Source organism: Gavia stellata, chromosome 5 (genome assembly GCF_030936135.1).
Source record: "Gavia stellata isolate bGavSte3 chromosome 5, bGavSte3.hap2, whole genome shotgun sequence".
In the NCBI taxonomy this organism is placed as follows: domain Eukaryota; kingdom Metazoa; phylum Chordata; class Aves; order Gaviiformes; family Gaviidae; genus Gavia; species Gavia stellata.
The window spans coordinates 10,994,428-11,011,471 of record NC_082598.1 but is presented as its reverse complement, the minus strand read 5'-3'; the positions used below and the strand labels follow the sequence as shown (position 1 = coordinate 11,011,471).

The 17,044-nt window shown below is 44.5% G+C and overlaps 1 protein-coding gene across 1 annotated transcript in view; it reads right to left on the bottom strand.

Moving 5' to 3' along the window:
* HGFAC (HGF activator) overlaps positions 1-16,489 on the bottom strand; it is a 40,927-nt gene extending 24,438 nt beyond the window's left edge. The window contains exons 1-6 of the mRNA XM_009817692.2: positions 16,421-16,489; positions 14,820-14,874; positions 12,886-12,982; positions 7,205-7,278; positions 2,117-2,230; positions 909-1,040 (exon numbers count right to left, since the gene is read on the bottom strand). Coding sequence (XP_009815994.2) covers positions 909-1,040; positions 2,117-2,230; positions 7,205-7,278; positions 12,886-12,982; positions 14,820-14,874; positions 16,421-16,486 — 538 coding nt within the window. The 5' untranslated portion in view covers positions 16,487-16,489. The remainder of the gene's footprint in view (positions 1-908; positions 1,041-2,116; positions 2,231-7,204; positions 7,279-12,885; positions 12,983-14,819; positions 14,875-16,420) is intronic.
* Positions 16,490-17,044: the final 555 nt, after the last annotated feature.

The following is a 17,044-nucleotide window of genomic DNA, read 5'->3' as shown; positions in this document are numbered from 1 at the left end:
CTCTCTCCATGCTTTAGTTTTCAATTCTCTAAGGTGGGAATAAAAGCACCTACCTATTTCAAAGGGCTCTTTTACTCAGTACTGTAAGTTACTTGGGAGTCTGGGCAGGGTAAAAGTCAGCCAGACTGAATAACAGAATAGCTGTACCAGAGCACATATATAGGTGAGGCATATGGTTTGCTTCCCACCATCTCCCCTTCCAAAAGGGAGGTGCTGTGCTGGCTTCATGAGATAGGTGGCAACTGGAAGCTCGTGCCCTGCAGCTAGCTGACCAGCCCTGTCGAGCACCTGGGAGCCTCACAACAAGGAGGAGGCTTCAAAACATAAGCATCATCCCAGCCAGGAATGGGTATGTCAGGCCAAAAATCATGGGGACTCTGGGGTTGACACAGAGCAAACAGGAGGCAGGTAGAGTTTACATGCTGGCAACTCAAGAGTGGGATAGGCTTGGGAAAAAATCCCAGAGGTGAAACAGCAGTATGAAGCAATTGTGGGTGTGCAGGGGAAGAGTAGAGGAGGGTGTGCCTCTCAGGCATGTTACAGTTTTGGAAGAGAGCTCAGAAGGTCAGAAATTTTACCACTTCTACTATATAATCTGTTGCATATTCTTACATGCTGCGGTTCAGGATTGCATCCTGATAAAGAAAGCATTGAGCTGTGTCCCTAAAATTCAGTTTAATGCATATAATTGCTTCCTCAAATAAGGATGGACACATTGAAGTGATTTCCTGGGTCAGCATTACTGCTCACATATGGAAAGGTAGGCTAAAATGTTCTCTTTGAGGGAGGGTACATGAGCTGTGAGAGCGGCATTACCATGTGTAACACTGCTCAGCCTTTGATATCCTTACTGTCCTTTCTCCCCACTCCGTGCTGGCCAATAGCTGTAATACAAAATAGTGCCTTACTTTTGTGTTCAACACTCTCGCACTCGATCTGGCCATTCACACATATGCACTGCTCCACAGCTCCTTGTTGGACTCTTGACCAGCTCATGCCCACGTCAAAGAACTCATAGAGACTGTTGTCAAAACATTTCTCTGAAACACAGTTTAAAAAACAACACAAGCTTTCTGAGGTTATTTCTCACAAGGAATGGCATCACAATCTCCATCATTCCCTGCTCATCCCTTTTTCCCTGTTGAGCAGATACATGTTTGTTGATGATGCTTCTCAAGCAAGCCAGCCTCCATAGTGTGGAGGCACTAAGCCACTATAGCAGTAGCTCCAAGGACCTCAAGACAGAGGGGACTTTCTCCTAAATGAGCTCCTAAATGAGCATGGTAGCATCACCATTACTTAAGTCCTTCCAGAAGTTCATTCAGCAAACACAAAAAATCAAATCAGTGCTATATACTTGTGTCTGTTCCACTTTACCACATCATCCACAGATGATGAGCTGTGCTAGAGGCAGTGGAGCACCAGGACTGAAAAAGGCTTCTTTGCTTGCATTAAGAAAGAAGTCTAGAGCTGCAGGCAAAAGCCTTCATTAAACAGCAGCAAGGGCGACTGAAAATCCTTGGTGTAAAAGCCTAATTCCTCGCTTGATGTGCAGTAAATTGGGAGTGACACCACCATAAAACTGGAAAAATAACCCAAGCAAAGCCTTTTGGCCTGACTCTCCTCCTTTGGAAATGACTACCCTGAAGGTGGAGTAGCTGCCTAGGTGTAAAGCTGACATCACAGGAAAAGTCATAATAGACCCATGTGTGCATATGCATAAGGGATAAGGCGTCACCTCAAATTTTGTTGTTTTTTCATGTCTCCCTGCCCTACCTACTGGATGATATTATTAGTCATTTCCAACTATGTAAGGGATATTTAAAACTTAAAAACAGCAAAGGGAGGGGAAGAGGCTCTTTGTGTTTCCCATAGCTTAATATCTCACTGGCTCAGAGCATGCTTGGATTTATAACTGTATAATTGAGCTATTTTCAGCTGTCCTGTCAGTAATGGATTGTCTGTCATAACCATTTGGAAATCAGCCTACACAAACATTCATGCTGCAGTGGTCTCTCCCATCACAACAGCACTACCTTTTCATTAAGCAAACATTAATGAGCTCTACTTACTGCTCCTATTTCATGTTGTAACACTCATGGAAGAAGATACTTACTCATCTGACAGTTCTTGCCCGTGAATTCCTCCGGACAGGTACAGTGGTACGCCTTATGGCCGTGAGTAAGAAAACAGGTCCCTCCGTTTTGGCAAGGGTTGTTTGCGCAGTGATCTAGACAGGCCGCATACGAAATTGTTGTTAATAGGTGCCAGATAAGCCATGCTTTGTTATGTTAGGCCTTGGCTTGGTTACACGAACCATTTTGGTTCAACATACGGTGGTTTGAATAACACATATTAATCTAAACCAATGCTTTCCAACCAACTTACATTGGTTTTGTTTCCAGCTGTATAGCAGCTGTATCTATCCAGCTTTTAAAAATGGTATAGTAAATCACTGAGCTGAACCTTCTTCCCCAGAGTAACTTGTCCGAAGGTGGTAGGTCCAGGCACGCGTGAAGTTGCCAGAGTGGCCACTGTGGTGAGGAAGAAGATGGGACAAATGCCCACAAGATGGAGCTGTGCCTTTACTCTGGGGAGGGAAGGCTGCAGCTCTGCCTCTGCCCGGATGACTGCCCTGCATGCTCCCCATTTCAACATCCATGACCGGGATTATGCATCTCTCTTTCAAATTACACAAAGGACAACCCTCGACAGAAGAATTTGCTATAGATTTTTGGATTTTGTCTAAAACGAATGGACAGCTTGAACAAAGGAAAAAAACTTTGAAGCATGGAACAAAGGAAAAAATTTTGAAGCAAAACAAGGGCACATCCAAGTAAATCAGGCCAGGCAAGATTCAACTGGACCAGTCCACTGTATCTCTGCTTTTTAAGGAATTTTCTAAATCATGGGAAAATAGGGTGGGAGAGAGGCGGGGGTGTCAGGGCAACTTTCTCATCCCTGTGATGGAAGCTTTGCTTGGCAGCGTGCAATGCAAAAGGTGCAAGTGTCTTGCTGACCAGCCGTTGTTCCTGATTTCAGGCAGTGTTGAGGGGTATATCTCCCCTGAAGTCAACCAACATCACGTTTTACACCCGCTGCAGAGCTGGCCCAACAGCTTGTCTGCATTCAAATCCTCTTTTTTAATGCTAGTCAAACTCTGCGAGGGCAACTGTAGAGTTACTCAATCCAAGTGCTCCTTCAGCTAGAGCGTGTGATCCTAAGCATGGGATGCAACATATAGAAACACAGGCACACACATACTGGGCTGAAGCGAAGCACAAAAGGCACATCTTGAACTTTGAGGTGTAAATGTGAAGGTTCCCCTGCACGTATCAGGATCAACATATTTTCTTCAGAACAGAGTGGTGTAATTGATACCAGATAGCAGGCCTGGGTGTATTCACTGGTAGTTTCACTCCAGGATAACATCAAGGGAAAGCAAGTAAAGGCAGTGACGTTCCTACTGTTCCTGCATTTGATAGTTATGAAACTTCTGGTGGTGTAATGTTTCCTCAAAGGAAAATCCTGTATTTCCTACTCCAGTCACATCCAATCCATGACTTGATCTCCAGGCCTTCTTCTGGTACAGCAATGCTCAAGTCATTTTTTGTACCCTTGTTAAATCTGCAAAGAGCACTTCCAGTCCTCCATTTCTTTCCCACTTGGAGTCCCTCACTGCATCCCACCCACCACTCCAGCCTGACTTCCCTGGGGTATTCTGCATCTCTCCCCACCTTCCATGGAGTCCAGGAATGACTTCTACTCATAAGCACACGGTCACATCACCTTTTCCTGCAGGGAATCCTGCGCACTATTAACTAGTCATTAACTGGGGAGTGCCAAGTCCCTGCAAGATCAGCCGATGGCTAAAGCCACCCAGCAGCATCTCCCCACCCTCACAGGAGAAACACTCTGTGCTTGCTAGCAATCATCTTGACTTCAGCTTCACCTCTCTGAGGCTCTGCTGAACAAGCAGCAGCCTTGTCTCGCCTTTCTAACCGTATCTTCCCACAAAAACTTTCTGTTTCTGCCACCCACCTTTCCCAGAACTGGGAGTGCTCTTCCCCAGAGCCCCTCCTGGGATGATGCCTCTTCCTCCTGCCTGTGCGGCCCACACCGCTCTACTTCCTCTTTCCTTATCAGTCCAAACGCCTCAAAAAACCTCACTGTCTGGCACTTTTCTCCTAAGTCTGGGCCTCCCTGGGGGTTTGGCCATTTGTCCAAGATTTCCAGACATTCAGAGCAGTAGTCCTAACAGAATGCGCGAGATCTGGAAGTCCCACACTTAGGGGCATTGCACTTTTATGCATGTATAGGAACATATATGCACTACACATTCACAGCCCAGTTGGCCCATGTGTGTGAAGGGGTCACATCAGGCAGATACTACACACGGTCTCCACAGAGATCTCCTGGGCAGGAGTGGAGGATCCTCTGGAAACCTGAATGCAGCGATAAAGCTCCCACTGATTTTGGGGGGGTTTGAACAAGTGCCTTGGGTGTTGCTATGGAGAGCTCTGGCTCTGTACAGCGCAGTACTAACATCTCTCTCCACAGAGCCTTCATACCCAAGCTTCACTTCATCCTGAAAATAAACACTCTGGTCAAACTTTCTCTTGAAGTTGGCAGATGTATTTTTCTGGATCAATGCCTCCAACACTTGCTTAACACTAATTTGTAAGCAGCTCCAATGGTTTCAAGTCGACTCCCCGCGTACACATGGTATCCTTGGCCTGGAGAGAGTTCGTGCTTCAGCCTTTGCTTTCAAGCAGCTCCTTCCCCATCCCAGTTCACACACTCCTCACCAATCCCTCATGGCCAAAGGATACACGCTCCCAAAATTTTCATTTTTTCCTGTTTTTCAAGTGTCTATAAAGTGGTTGAGATTGCCCCAAAGTTTTAATATTTTAGTGGATTTTTTCACAACAAAATCATATCTTTTCCACATTTTAAAGGTCAGCATTATTCAGTTTGACTGCTTCTTTCCTCCTAGCTATCTTCCGCAGCAGGCGAACTTTCCTCCTGTTTGCTTGAAATTCCCTTCAGCCATTATGCCACTCCTTCCTTTCAACCTCACCATAAACCTTTTCTCTTTAAGCTGTGACTGGTGATCTGGTAAAACTTTTCCAAGTCCAAACACAGTGCTTGCTGCTTCAAAGAATAAGTAGACTTATGTTTATAAATAAATGAACAGCTGAAGATTTTTTATTTAATTTTACAAAATTCTTAATGCTTTTAGAAATAAAGTCTTTTCTTTGCAACAGCCAGCAGAGATCTCTTCCAGCTACACCATTCTTTTTTCTGTTTCCTTTCCCCTCTCACACATGTAACTCTTTTTTTTCTGGAGAAAAACCAGCAGTCAGGGCAAGCCCTCCCTGGCCCTAGGGTATATTGCCAGCGGTACCCCTCCGCGAGGGGCAGGCAGACAGGGTGGCTTTCTTGCTGCAAACCACGCTATCCAATGCTGCAGTGGGTAACAGGTAAAAATGAGCCAGAAAGCCCAAAAAGGCTTGCAGGCAGCCAGCTGACTGCAGAGGTGGCTGCATGCGGGGCTGGCAGGGCCACGGTGATGGGCTGAGGAAGGGACAGAGGTGGCACAAGGCACCCCCAGAAATGCAATGCTAGGCTTGGAGAGCTCCTTCGTCAGCTGCTGGAAAAGCCTCCTTGAGTCAGCCAGCCACCACCGTGACAGTCAGTGTTTCAATGGAGGATTAAAGCAGTCCTGAGTTACCGCTTCCAACATTTTAAGCTCTGGGAGGGCACTCATGAATAAGTAAGTGCAGCCCTCATCACCTGGCTCCTGTAAGCAGGAACTGTCTATAAAGTCTATGTTCATGGCTGACATACTTGCATTACAAAGGCGCATGCATTGCTACTTGTTTTGGGGTGAGGTCATTTGTCTCTGATCTACTGTTAATCTGTTTAAAGCCAGGCTGGAAAATAATTTAAAGTTGTTAAGTTTAAAAAGATGATGCTGTGCGCTGCTTAATTTTAGACTCTCAGCATGATTCAGCTAAGGTTGGCTTTTCAAGCGCTCTGGTAGATTGTAATCAGCTTGGCAATGACTCTCTTGACATGACAGAGAACTCCCTGCAAGGGGGTGGTGGAAAATGCCCTTCGCTGGAAAGTGGGAAGCGAACATCTAAGGGCATCTGGTCGTATCCCGCAGACTAGACAAGACAGGTCACATTTGAAAGTAGTGCGAAGGAGAAAAGAGGAACATGATCAGCATTTAAACACAGATCCAAAAAAAACCTCAGGGGCATCAAGTCTGATCAGTGCAACACCTGGTTTTTCAGTGCTGGTCTGTCACTGTGTAAATGGAGAATTAGATAGATACGTTCCTTATAAATTGAGATTCCCCAGCATCTAGCTCATGAAATATTAAGTTGGGGAGAGAGACACAAGCAAAGGCCAGCCATCGAGGTACTGCTGAGGACAGGGATGCATGTTCCCCACCGAACTGTTTGGGACGTGATGCTTTCACCAGTGTGTCAATTAAAGCAACTTATATAGAAAGGAGAGTTTGCCGCAGACCCTGGCTTCCTGTTTCAGACAGACTTTCGCAATAAGGTAATTGTAGCACTGGAGTGTGGTGACCACATGAAGCCATAGCACTGCTTAGCTAAGTAACCCTTTCGTTGTCCCTCAGTACTCCTGCAATGAACGCATCTGTCCTCTTGTCTTCCCTGATGCAGCCCACAGCCCAAGGAAGTCTGGCTTGGAAGGTCTGCTCTTTACCCTGAGATCTGGAGGAAGGACAGCTGGAAGTGATGGCTGTGTGTTGTACAGGGTGTGAAGTGCTTCTGTACCTTCTAAAAAATTAGCTGGTCAAAGAGACAGAAAATGTATCTGATTAAATGAGGGGAAAACTAAAAGGCACATCCAAGCCGTGAGGGAGGAGAAGACGATCGCCTCTGTGCTCGGCTCCAGCAGGATTTCAGATTTCCATGTTGCCATTACCATAATTTCTTTCCATGACTTCAAGCTAGTCAACAGAGAGTGAATTACAGACTGTGTGATATTCACAGTCCAATGCTATGGTCATGCAGAGTCACAGCGAGATCCCGGAAACAGCTCACGTGAAGGCTTGTTCTGCGTACACCAAATAAAAGTAGCACTGAAGGCACCGTCCCTCCTTACTGCAGGTGGCAAAGAAGGAGCCAGGTATTTGGATCAACTCAGCGATGGCTCGCCTTACCTGAGTGGTCTTTGGGCAACGAAGCGCAGTGTCCCCATTTCCCGTCCCGGTCGTAGTTATGTGTTGTTGAGCACCTGAAAGGAATTAAAGGTGTGGTTTAGCGCAGCTTTAAACAACCTGGATGTTTGCACTGAAACTGTATGGCCTTCACTCTTTGGCAACCTGGAAATTCATACGGCTTTTCTAATTAGCATGTGTTTCATTCAAAGTCTCAACACCAGAGAAAAAATATGCTTTCTTTTGTTCAAGATTCTCTGCCCCATTTCTCTCAAATTACATACAGGTTAAGAATGAGATATGGAAGCAGGGTCTGAGATCTCCAATGAATCCTCCAGAAAAACCCAACCTTTTTATTTCTAAGATTAGAAAATGAAAGACAAATAAAAACCAAAACCAAAGCGAATGAATTATGTCTCCTTTATTCACTGCAAAACAAGCAAAACAGGACCCAACCCATTTTTTATGCCTGTCAGTTACTTTCATAATCTGTGGAAGCAGGAGACTGTCCACAGAGGGACTTTTTCCTGGCTTTCAGCGGCAAACGTATTTTGCACTCAGTTCCTTTAAAGTATTTCTATTTTTTAGCTTGCCAGATGAAATGAGGAAATAACTGACATGGGGGTGATTTCCAAACACACAGAGAAAACCTCTCCTTTTTGCAGAGCAGGGAGCTGAATCCTGCATGCCACGCCACCCATGGGAATCCTACCAAGACAAACTTTAACGACTGTTTTATCCGCTCACTTTCCTTGCCCTTATCAGTCTCTTATCTCCAAGGCTCACAGCACTCCAAGGACTATTAAGCTCCTATTCTCCATTTGCAGAGGTAGACTTACATGCTTCCCCCAGGCCACACAGTGAGTGTGCGACTGAACAGAGGCTGAACCTCGGAGGTCCATGTCGTGTCCCAGTGCTCCATCCACCAAAACATCCTCCCCAACCACTTCTAATGCAGCATAAGAAATATCAGCTGTATCAGCTGCCACTACACAGGGAAACATGTGGCTACAGTGTGTTGGAAGAAATAGGAGTTTGCTTTATTTAACATGCCTGATAATTTTTATTACGCGTGGTTTTATCATATCTTGAACAGTCGTGTTATCAAATATTTTTCCACCCTGGGAAGTCACAAGCTAGATTGAAATTTTATTGTAGAGCATGTCTGCCATTTTAACTGCCCTACTTCGCTTCTTAATTAGATGCTATGTGGTATTTAAAATGCTTTAATTCCTATGGAGCATCTGAATAGGCCACGCATATTAAGTTTGGTGACCTCAATTATATAGGGAGCACAAAAAGAAAGGTGCTCAGTAGTCTAGTGCAGATTAACTTGACACCTTCTTAAAGAGGCTGTTTTCTCACAGGCATTAAGCCCCATGTGACTCTGCTGGGAGTTGATGGAAATTTCTCTGTGCTCCTTCGGTTGGAAGTGGATTGTGCTTTTTTGAAGGATGGTCTATTACACATGTGGAATGAGGTGAGGAGTAAGTTAAAAGTGGTTCTCAGCAGTGCACTGCTTGTGTCATTGTTGGCAAAACCATCTCTGACTGAACACTTCGTCTGTGCCAGCCATGATGGGGACGGAATAGCCAGACTTTTCTGACTGAATGAATTCTTGATTTAGCAGAGCAACGTTACACTGAGCAGCATGGGAGAGGTGAATGGAAAAGGCCCTGTATACACCTAAAGAATTCAAGCAAACTCCGATCATTAGGGGGAAAAATACAATTTACAGGCAAATTAATATTCTCTGGAGTCTGTCTAACAGCAGCCAAGTTCTAAGCAAATGGAGAACTCCATTTGTTCCCCTCTTAAATGTTTTTTGTCATCAGTGCCCTTAACATTGCTTCTGCCGCTGACTTTCCACAACCCACTGGTCCTTCCACCCAATGGTCTTCACAGCCAGTCCCTTCCTTCCCTGTCCTTGCAGTGACTGCGAAGAGGTTGGTCCTCCCCTGCGATGCCAAGCTGCCTCCTCAGCGCCAGGCTTCTTGCACATTCACATCATCCTTTTGTATTTTCGGCCAAGTATCTCTCACTGTTTGGGAGAAGCTCAGACCATCCTCAAACCTACTTCACTAGTCTCTCTCCTTTTCTTTTTAAAATCTCTTCTTTGCTGGGAAGCTTACCAAAAATGTGATGACATTTTGGTGTCATGGGATGTTACCTCCAGCAGCCACACCAACCAAACAGGCTTATTATTTCTTTGTGCTACTTGTAAATGGACCCACTCTCTAAATTTATGACATAACAAATGTCTTTACATCAGTCTGTCACATAAAATTGTTAATAAAAAAGTGAAAACTTACTTAAAGACACGGATACTGAAGTAATTGCACCAGAAAAGTCCACTACCAGGGATTAATTTAAACAACATTTTAAACCCATGCGTGGTAAAAAACATGGGAATGGACAGAGAAAATTGTGTATCATCACAGACGAGGCCTAACCGGTAGGCAGGATAAATGGAAAGTGGGCTATTTTACCCATCAGGAGCACTGGGAGCCTTAATAATAGGACATTTTGGAGAGCAAGCAAAGCCTCAGGCCAGAGCCAGCCTGGTGGAAGAAAAGCACTCTGCCATCACACCTGGTGCTGTCACCATGTTTGAGGCCTGGAGGTTCCTTCAGACCTTTTCAGGTGTTGTCCTGGCCACAAGAGATGGCCAGACCACCCAACAACACCAGAGCAACCACCACCAGCACCAGAAAAATGCAGAGCCTGATGCTTGGTATCTCCTGGCTCAACCCACACGTCCTTCTCCTTTCCAGGACTGGCGTAAACTCTCTAGTTTGTAATCCAGCTGGCCAAAAAGCCTCCTTTGCACTGGTTTCAGTCTGTAGCCAAAGTATCAAATCTTCCTGTTTCCAGAGGAGATGGTAAGATCATGCCCTTCCTATATAGACCTAAGCCCGCCCTTGCAACCTGCCACAATGGGGACCCACACATCCAGCACTCGAGCACAGGATAAGGCTTCTCCAGGGTATGAGTCAACACCGTCCGAGTCACAGACAAAATCTGAGCCAAAATCTGCTCCCGCTGTTCCCCTTGATCAGGATCTCAGGGGAACCCATCCCACCATGGGACACAGGGGCAGGGCGCTGGCAGCATCCCTGCAGCCACAGCTTGGCTGCAATTCAGACCACCCTCCCCATTTGCTCTCATGGGAGTTCATCGCACCCACATTTTGCCTGTCCTTACGCTGTTTCGTCTTTTTGGAGGTACCAATGAACTTTAGCAACAGTTCCAGCTAATTTTTTCTCTTCAACACAAAAGGAAAAAATTACATGACATCTTTAGTACCTCATAAGAGGCCTCTAAATAGGAATTTATCTGTGGAAACAGATTATAATTAAAAGGAACTGCAATACAGGATGCTGTTAAAAGAAGTTTGTTATTTGAATACTGCAATTATTTTGTCTTCTTTCCCATGTTTTCAATAAATATTTATAAAGATACAACTTGTTTGTTGCTCTCAGAGTAACAAACAAGGGGGAGGTTTCTGCAGTCAGGACCCTGATTTATGTTGAAACATTTTATGTTACAAATGGACAAGGTCATGTCTTATTGCCTTCCACATTTAGCCCTTTGAATCAACACAGTAGCTTTCATGAATGAGATATCCAGCTTTGTGTTAAGATAAACACTGCTCTTAAATGCTTTCTGCAGGAGGACTAACTTTTTATTGAACTTAATATGATGGGCTAGCACACAATATCTGTGTTATATGTAGTATGAGAAAACATACAATAAAATTAAAGCCAATTGGAGCAGGCTTTGTCTCACACTATAGAGTTCTGCCTGTAGTCCTGCCTTAACGTATGACTTGAGGCCTAAGGACATGGACTCATTAAGTGCATAATCCAGCACTCTCCTGGTCTGGTCTTCTTGCATTTGCCCCCAGAGAGGCAGGTTGCATCCAGCCTCCCATCATCTCCACTGTTACTAGCAGCTCACAGGCAGGCAGGAGCAGGCAGGACACAAGCCTTGCCCTCGCCCGCTGCCTGCCAGGTCCCTTGGGATCAGTTACTCAGCATCAGTCCAGCACGGGCTAGTGCCAAGTCACACAAAAACGCGGAGAGCAGGTTTCCCGACCGTTATTCAGGGCTCTTTTCCTGGCATCTCTGTGCCTGAAGTCACACGTTAGGTTGCTTTTAGCTTATGAAAGAAGAGTAAACACTGGCCAGAAGGTCAGCCATGAGGTGAAATGGCCTGTCAAAACCAAACAGCTCCAGCTGTCCTCCTCCTCGTCTCCCTGCTTGCAAACGGCCTTTTAAAAATTGGAAGCGTAAGAGCAAGTTGTCCAAGGTCAGATCTAAAGTGTGCTCTAACCTTGGATCCCATCCATTCACAGGTGTTTCCATTTTTTTTCCATTTCTGTGGCCTAACTGGCTAAAAACAAATACACAGTGTCATGTATTAACAAGATCCATCTTAAGCATTGCATGAAATTAAGTGGGTCCAAAGGTCAAACTCTTTGTGGCTATAGTTCATCAAAGAGAACGTTCAAACCGGAAAATTATTCCGGTTCCCTTCCTTTAGTTAAGATATTTTCAAATTCTTGTTTCCTTGAGGCTTTTTTTATCTGTATGGTATCTATGGATGTTGGGGAAATTCAGAATTGATCTCCTATCTTGAAGCTCTACGTCTATTTGTGTCAGAAGCTATGTGTTGTGTTGTTTACACCACACCAGCACTTACACTTAAAACAGATGTGCCATCAGAAAGATGACACAGATCATGAAAAAATTAGACAGTCCAGTATTAAAAATGAGAGTTCTGCCCTCCATGGGTGAGTAAAATAAACTCTATAAAATATTATCTCCACCCTGAAAACATGCAAGTATGTGCCTTTCACATAGCTCATCTGTGCATATATTTTCACATTACTGGTACCCATACATTCCCTACTGTGTTGCTTTTGATTTCTGTTAATATATGCCCATTAGATAGGTTTATCTGCAAAGTTAGTCTTGATTATTCAGTGCTTGCTGCAGTAGGGTTCCCACCTGACTGCCCCTACCCCAAAATGAATACTTCTAACAACTTCTGCATATATGAAAGAATAACCTTTGCCCAAAATAAGGAGACCTGGCCGTAAACACACTAGTAGAATAAATCATTACCCAACAAGCGGGAATAATACCTCACCTCTTAGTACTGCACTGTCCAAAAGGGGCCTAGTGCCAATCTGGATAGAAATTAGAGATATGAGGGGGAAAAAAACAACCTTCCTCAAATATCAGATGGTCTCTGCTGCAGTACAAGTATTGCCCACACAAATCAAACAATTCCTTAACCCAGTGTCACCTCTTACAGGTGTCTCTATCTCTCCTTTCTCCCTCAGCAGAGGGTTTCTATCAGGTCGTTTCATCGGTCCTGCCCTTTCTGTACAAGCTCTTGCCACTCGTATAAGTTGCAATTCCAATACGAAAGCCAAGAAGGAAACATTTCTGCAGTTCTTGAGCTTTCCGTGGCCCTGGAGACCCTGTGCCTGGACTCCCTCCCCCCTGCGCACGAGTCTTGACCTGAGGGCCAGGACTATAAGCAGGAGAACTGCATGGTCCTCCTTGGGCACAACATCAAGCTCAAGTTAATTATTCTGAAAACAAGATTAAAGCACTGAAAGGATGACGTTTTCATTTGAATGCTGTCTTCATTTATGAGCAATGTTAACTTACCATTTTTTTGGGGAAGATAGATGTGATAAACACGAGTGATAAAACCTTCCACCGTACCGGAAAGGAAATTTGCATAAATTTCCATCCTCTGTAAACACTGAAATACAAGAATAAAATCATCATGCAGCTGAAATGCAACCCACAGGTATATATATTATATGTTATTATATGAAATTATGAAGAAAGATATCTTCAAGTTTTTCAGCTGTACTTTGGACTCTGTGTCTCTGCAACTTCCAGTGCCTAAGAGGCGGCTTAAAATCCTACGTAATGACCGAATCAACAAAGATTAATGGGCTCTGAGGTAGAATAAAGATCGTTTCAGCTCAAAGTATATTGCAATTTCTGGTACAGCAAATGCCAATTATATTCATTAATTGCAATTATCATTTCTAATTATGTAGTATCGTAATAGCATATTAAATTGATTTCTGAAGCAGTACCCTTTCATGCTCCGTATCACATTGTAACATCTGTTTAAAACATTTAAGGCACCAGACAGTACAAACTGAAACAGAAATAGTCAGGAGAAAGGTTTTAATGGTTGGGAGAAGGCAGATAATTTTGATCATACCACCTTCCCTTTGGGATAAGCAGATTCCTTACAAGTGGGGAGAAATTGATGGGACCAGTGTCTAAAAAGGGCAAGTTTTATGTTCACCACGTCAGCGATGGCAGTCTAAGGAAGGGTAGTGGGAGTCTGGGGAAGGCTAGTGGGAGTCTAGCAGAAAAAAATCCTTCGATACTAGTTTTCAGAACAAGAGAGTCTGAAGATAAAGACAATGAAAAACTGTCAGAGCTTATTTAACCATTAAACTAAAAGCAATCAGTTTAGAGAGCCAGGAGTGTGAATGGGAAGCCAACCATTGCTGTAGGAGAGAAATAGGGCATACAACCAAGCTGGCAGCACAGCACATTTCCATTTCTCCATGAGTATGTATGACTGCTCCTTGTCCTGAGCTTACCCCTTCAGTCATGGCTGGGGCTCCTGCACACCCTTGTGATATCTGTTAACTCTCACAAGCCCAGACTCATCCCCTCAAAGAGCTCCTGAGACCAGTTGTTAGCATTACAGAAAAAATAACCCCTCCCTGTGATCCAGACCCTTCCTAACCAGTTGGAGTTATGGTCACTCTATCTGCCCTAACTGTCCTCTTACCTGTCAATGTGAAATAGCTACTGCCGCCCCTCTGCTACCCCTTTTTCAAGCCTGGTTTTCATTGCCTGAACTAATTAAGCAGATGTTCAGGTATTTACCTTCTCCGTCTGACACCTCCTTTATAAGCAGTTAGGAGAGCTGGGAAAACACATCCCCATTCAGAAGACATATTGCATCCCAAAGGACATAAAAGACTGTTCTAAGCTATAAAGGCACCACTAATGGCCCAATTCATGTAATTCGTAACCGCGAAAGCACAGGACAACAAAAGCTTTAAAAATGGAAGTCTGCAATACCCAAGCATAGCCAGGATGTCTGATTGTTTAGGTGCCATCAAAACAAATGCAACCCAGCAAATTGCATGGGGCTCAAACCCTTCTCCTGCAGAGAGATCAAGGGCTGTGGCAGAAATTGAGCCTATACACACAAAGAGCTTATGATGTACTTTAAAGTCACAGGGCAGATGCAGCTCTGATTAAAAGAAAGGGAGTTGCACATCTACAGCCACAGCATGTTATGAGTGAATATAAGCCACGCCAGCTCAACCTAAAACCCCATCAACACCTTCCCATTAATCCACACCTGAAGGAAAATCACCTGAGATTCCTGAGCTAATCCCAAATTCCCCTCTACACAGAAATTAATATTGGCATTACCATTCCATAATCCTTATTCATGTTGAAACAAAGACAGGCTTACTACTGACTTGCACAGCATGGATACAGACAGCAGATCATTCTTACTGTCATGAAACCTATTGGAATTTACTTTGTACCTTGTAGGTGAGTGAACTCATGTTTTGAGCCTCTTCCTGCCTCAGATTTGTAGTGCTACAAAAAGAAAAAAAGAATGTGGATTGGAGACACATATTCACTCTGGGAACCATCCTACAGAGACAAACGTGCTTTCCAGGGTGCCCTGAAACTGTGTTTCTCCCAGTGCTTCTGCAAAGATCTCATTATTTGCGTGTGATTTCTGCTGGGGCACAGTCTGGTGAAAGAGGGTAGATAAACACTGTTCATGAAAGGTCTCTGTTAAACCAGGAAAACCCAGCACAGCACAAAAAAAGCCAAAGCTCTGTTCCATTATATCTTTCTATCGCCAAGGGACACATCTCCTATTTCTCTCGGCAGGAAGCATACATACATTCTGGGGCCTGTTCACAGTTACAGATAATATTCCAGCATTTGACTTTTCCTGCCATTTAGCTGTATCCCCCAGGGCATTAGTTAAAAAAAGCAACCTCTACTTTATTTGGGTTCGCCTATCAGCGAGCGAAGAGCACTACGCTGAGCTGATTTTAAGCCACAGGAAATAATAAAAAATGGTAATACACATCAAGTGCTGCTGCCGCCAAAGGTGCTGACAGCTGAACTATAGCAAAATAAAAATATCACAAAAGCACTCAAGAAAGCAGCACATCATGAACGCAGAACTGGATAGGGGACATCATGACAAGTAAGGGATAAGACAAAGCTGTTGCTAAGATATATAGGGAGGGCTTGAACAGTTCTGAGGAAGGAACAGTTCTTGCACTCTACACTGACTCTGCCAGCACTGAGCAGTCTCCAAAGGCTTCAGCCAGGGCTGATCTTTTCCTGGGCACCAGGAAAATTCCTTTCTGCTCCCACATGCAATGTCGAAGGAGATACTTCTGTACTTTGCTGGGATCGTTAGGATTATAGCATCATTCAAGTATATCTCAGCTAGTTGTAAACTAGCTAGTGAAATAAGGCTAATCATAAAGCCACACAACTGGGACTATTAGCTGCGCTGCCAGTCCATGGTGGATGCCAGGCCATGGTGGGGTTTAAGCAAACTAGCAAAGTCAAACCGGCACAGCCACGCTCAGCGGTGCTGCAGCTGCCTTGCAGACATACCCAAAAAAAAGACACAAAGCGCACGATGAAAACACTGAAGGGTATGGCATGAAAACAGGGAGAGGTTTGAAAAGAAGGAGATGGTTACCTAAGCTGGCACGTTCAGTTACCAGGTAGCAGTAAAGTCTGGTGGGGTTGCACTCTCTTTCCATGCTACTGCAGGTACTTGCTTGTGTCAACAGATTTCTGAGATGCGTTTTCAAAGTATTTTGATTTTTGTGGTCCTTCCTCCCTTCCCATTCTTCCTCCCTAGCAGGGCATGGATGCAAGCAATTTCTTTAAATGCAGATATGTATGGAACCAGCTACCCTACAGGCCCCCCGCTTAGTCAGCATTGCTGTGAGCCTTCATCTAGCAAATCCCTTTTGGTTTTCATTTGAAGCGCTCTTCCTTTCAGTCTGGTCGGCAGCTTCACTCATCCAACCCCAAGGCAACATTGTCCTGCCAGCCAGCACCTAGGTGATCCACCACTCCAAAACAGAAGAATCAGACTTACCATCCTTGCACAGTCACTGCTCAGAGTCAGAGCCAAGACAACAGTGAAAGGAGCACAGACTTTCATCTTTGCTCTCCTCTCGCCAAGGTTTTGCCTGGCAGAGGGAAACTTCCAGGGCTGGGCTGAAGCCGGAGGGTAATTCAGCAACAAGCTTTTGCAAGGGACTGATTTACTTGTCTTTAGGGTATTTTAGTTTTCTAAGTAAGCAAGCAGAGCTGTTATCATTGTTAATCATTAATGTTTTTGTGGGTAGATGGGAATGCCATGTAGTGAGGTACTCTCCCTAAACTGCAGGGAGTGAGGAGTTTACAAAGTGCCTGACCCTCAGAGATGATCGCTGGTATACTTGGCAAGCGTTTAAGAGCACCTCCAGAGGAGCTGATCCAATGTTGCTTGTAATCAGAGACTATTTACCATCCAGACATTTGCCATCTCTTTCCCTTCAGGAGCTAATTAAAAGCATGGTACAGCAATAACAAGGAGCTCCAAGCAAGCCCACTCAGGAGATGACATTACATTGCAAAATATGGGCCTGATCAATGCGGATATCAGACAGGAGAATTACTCATTAACAGACGGTTACCTGCCCAGCCGTGACTTACAACAGCAGCCCTTCAGCAACAG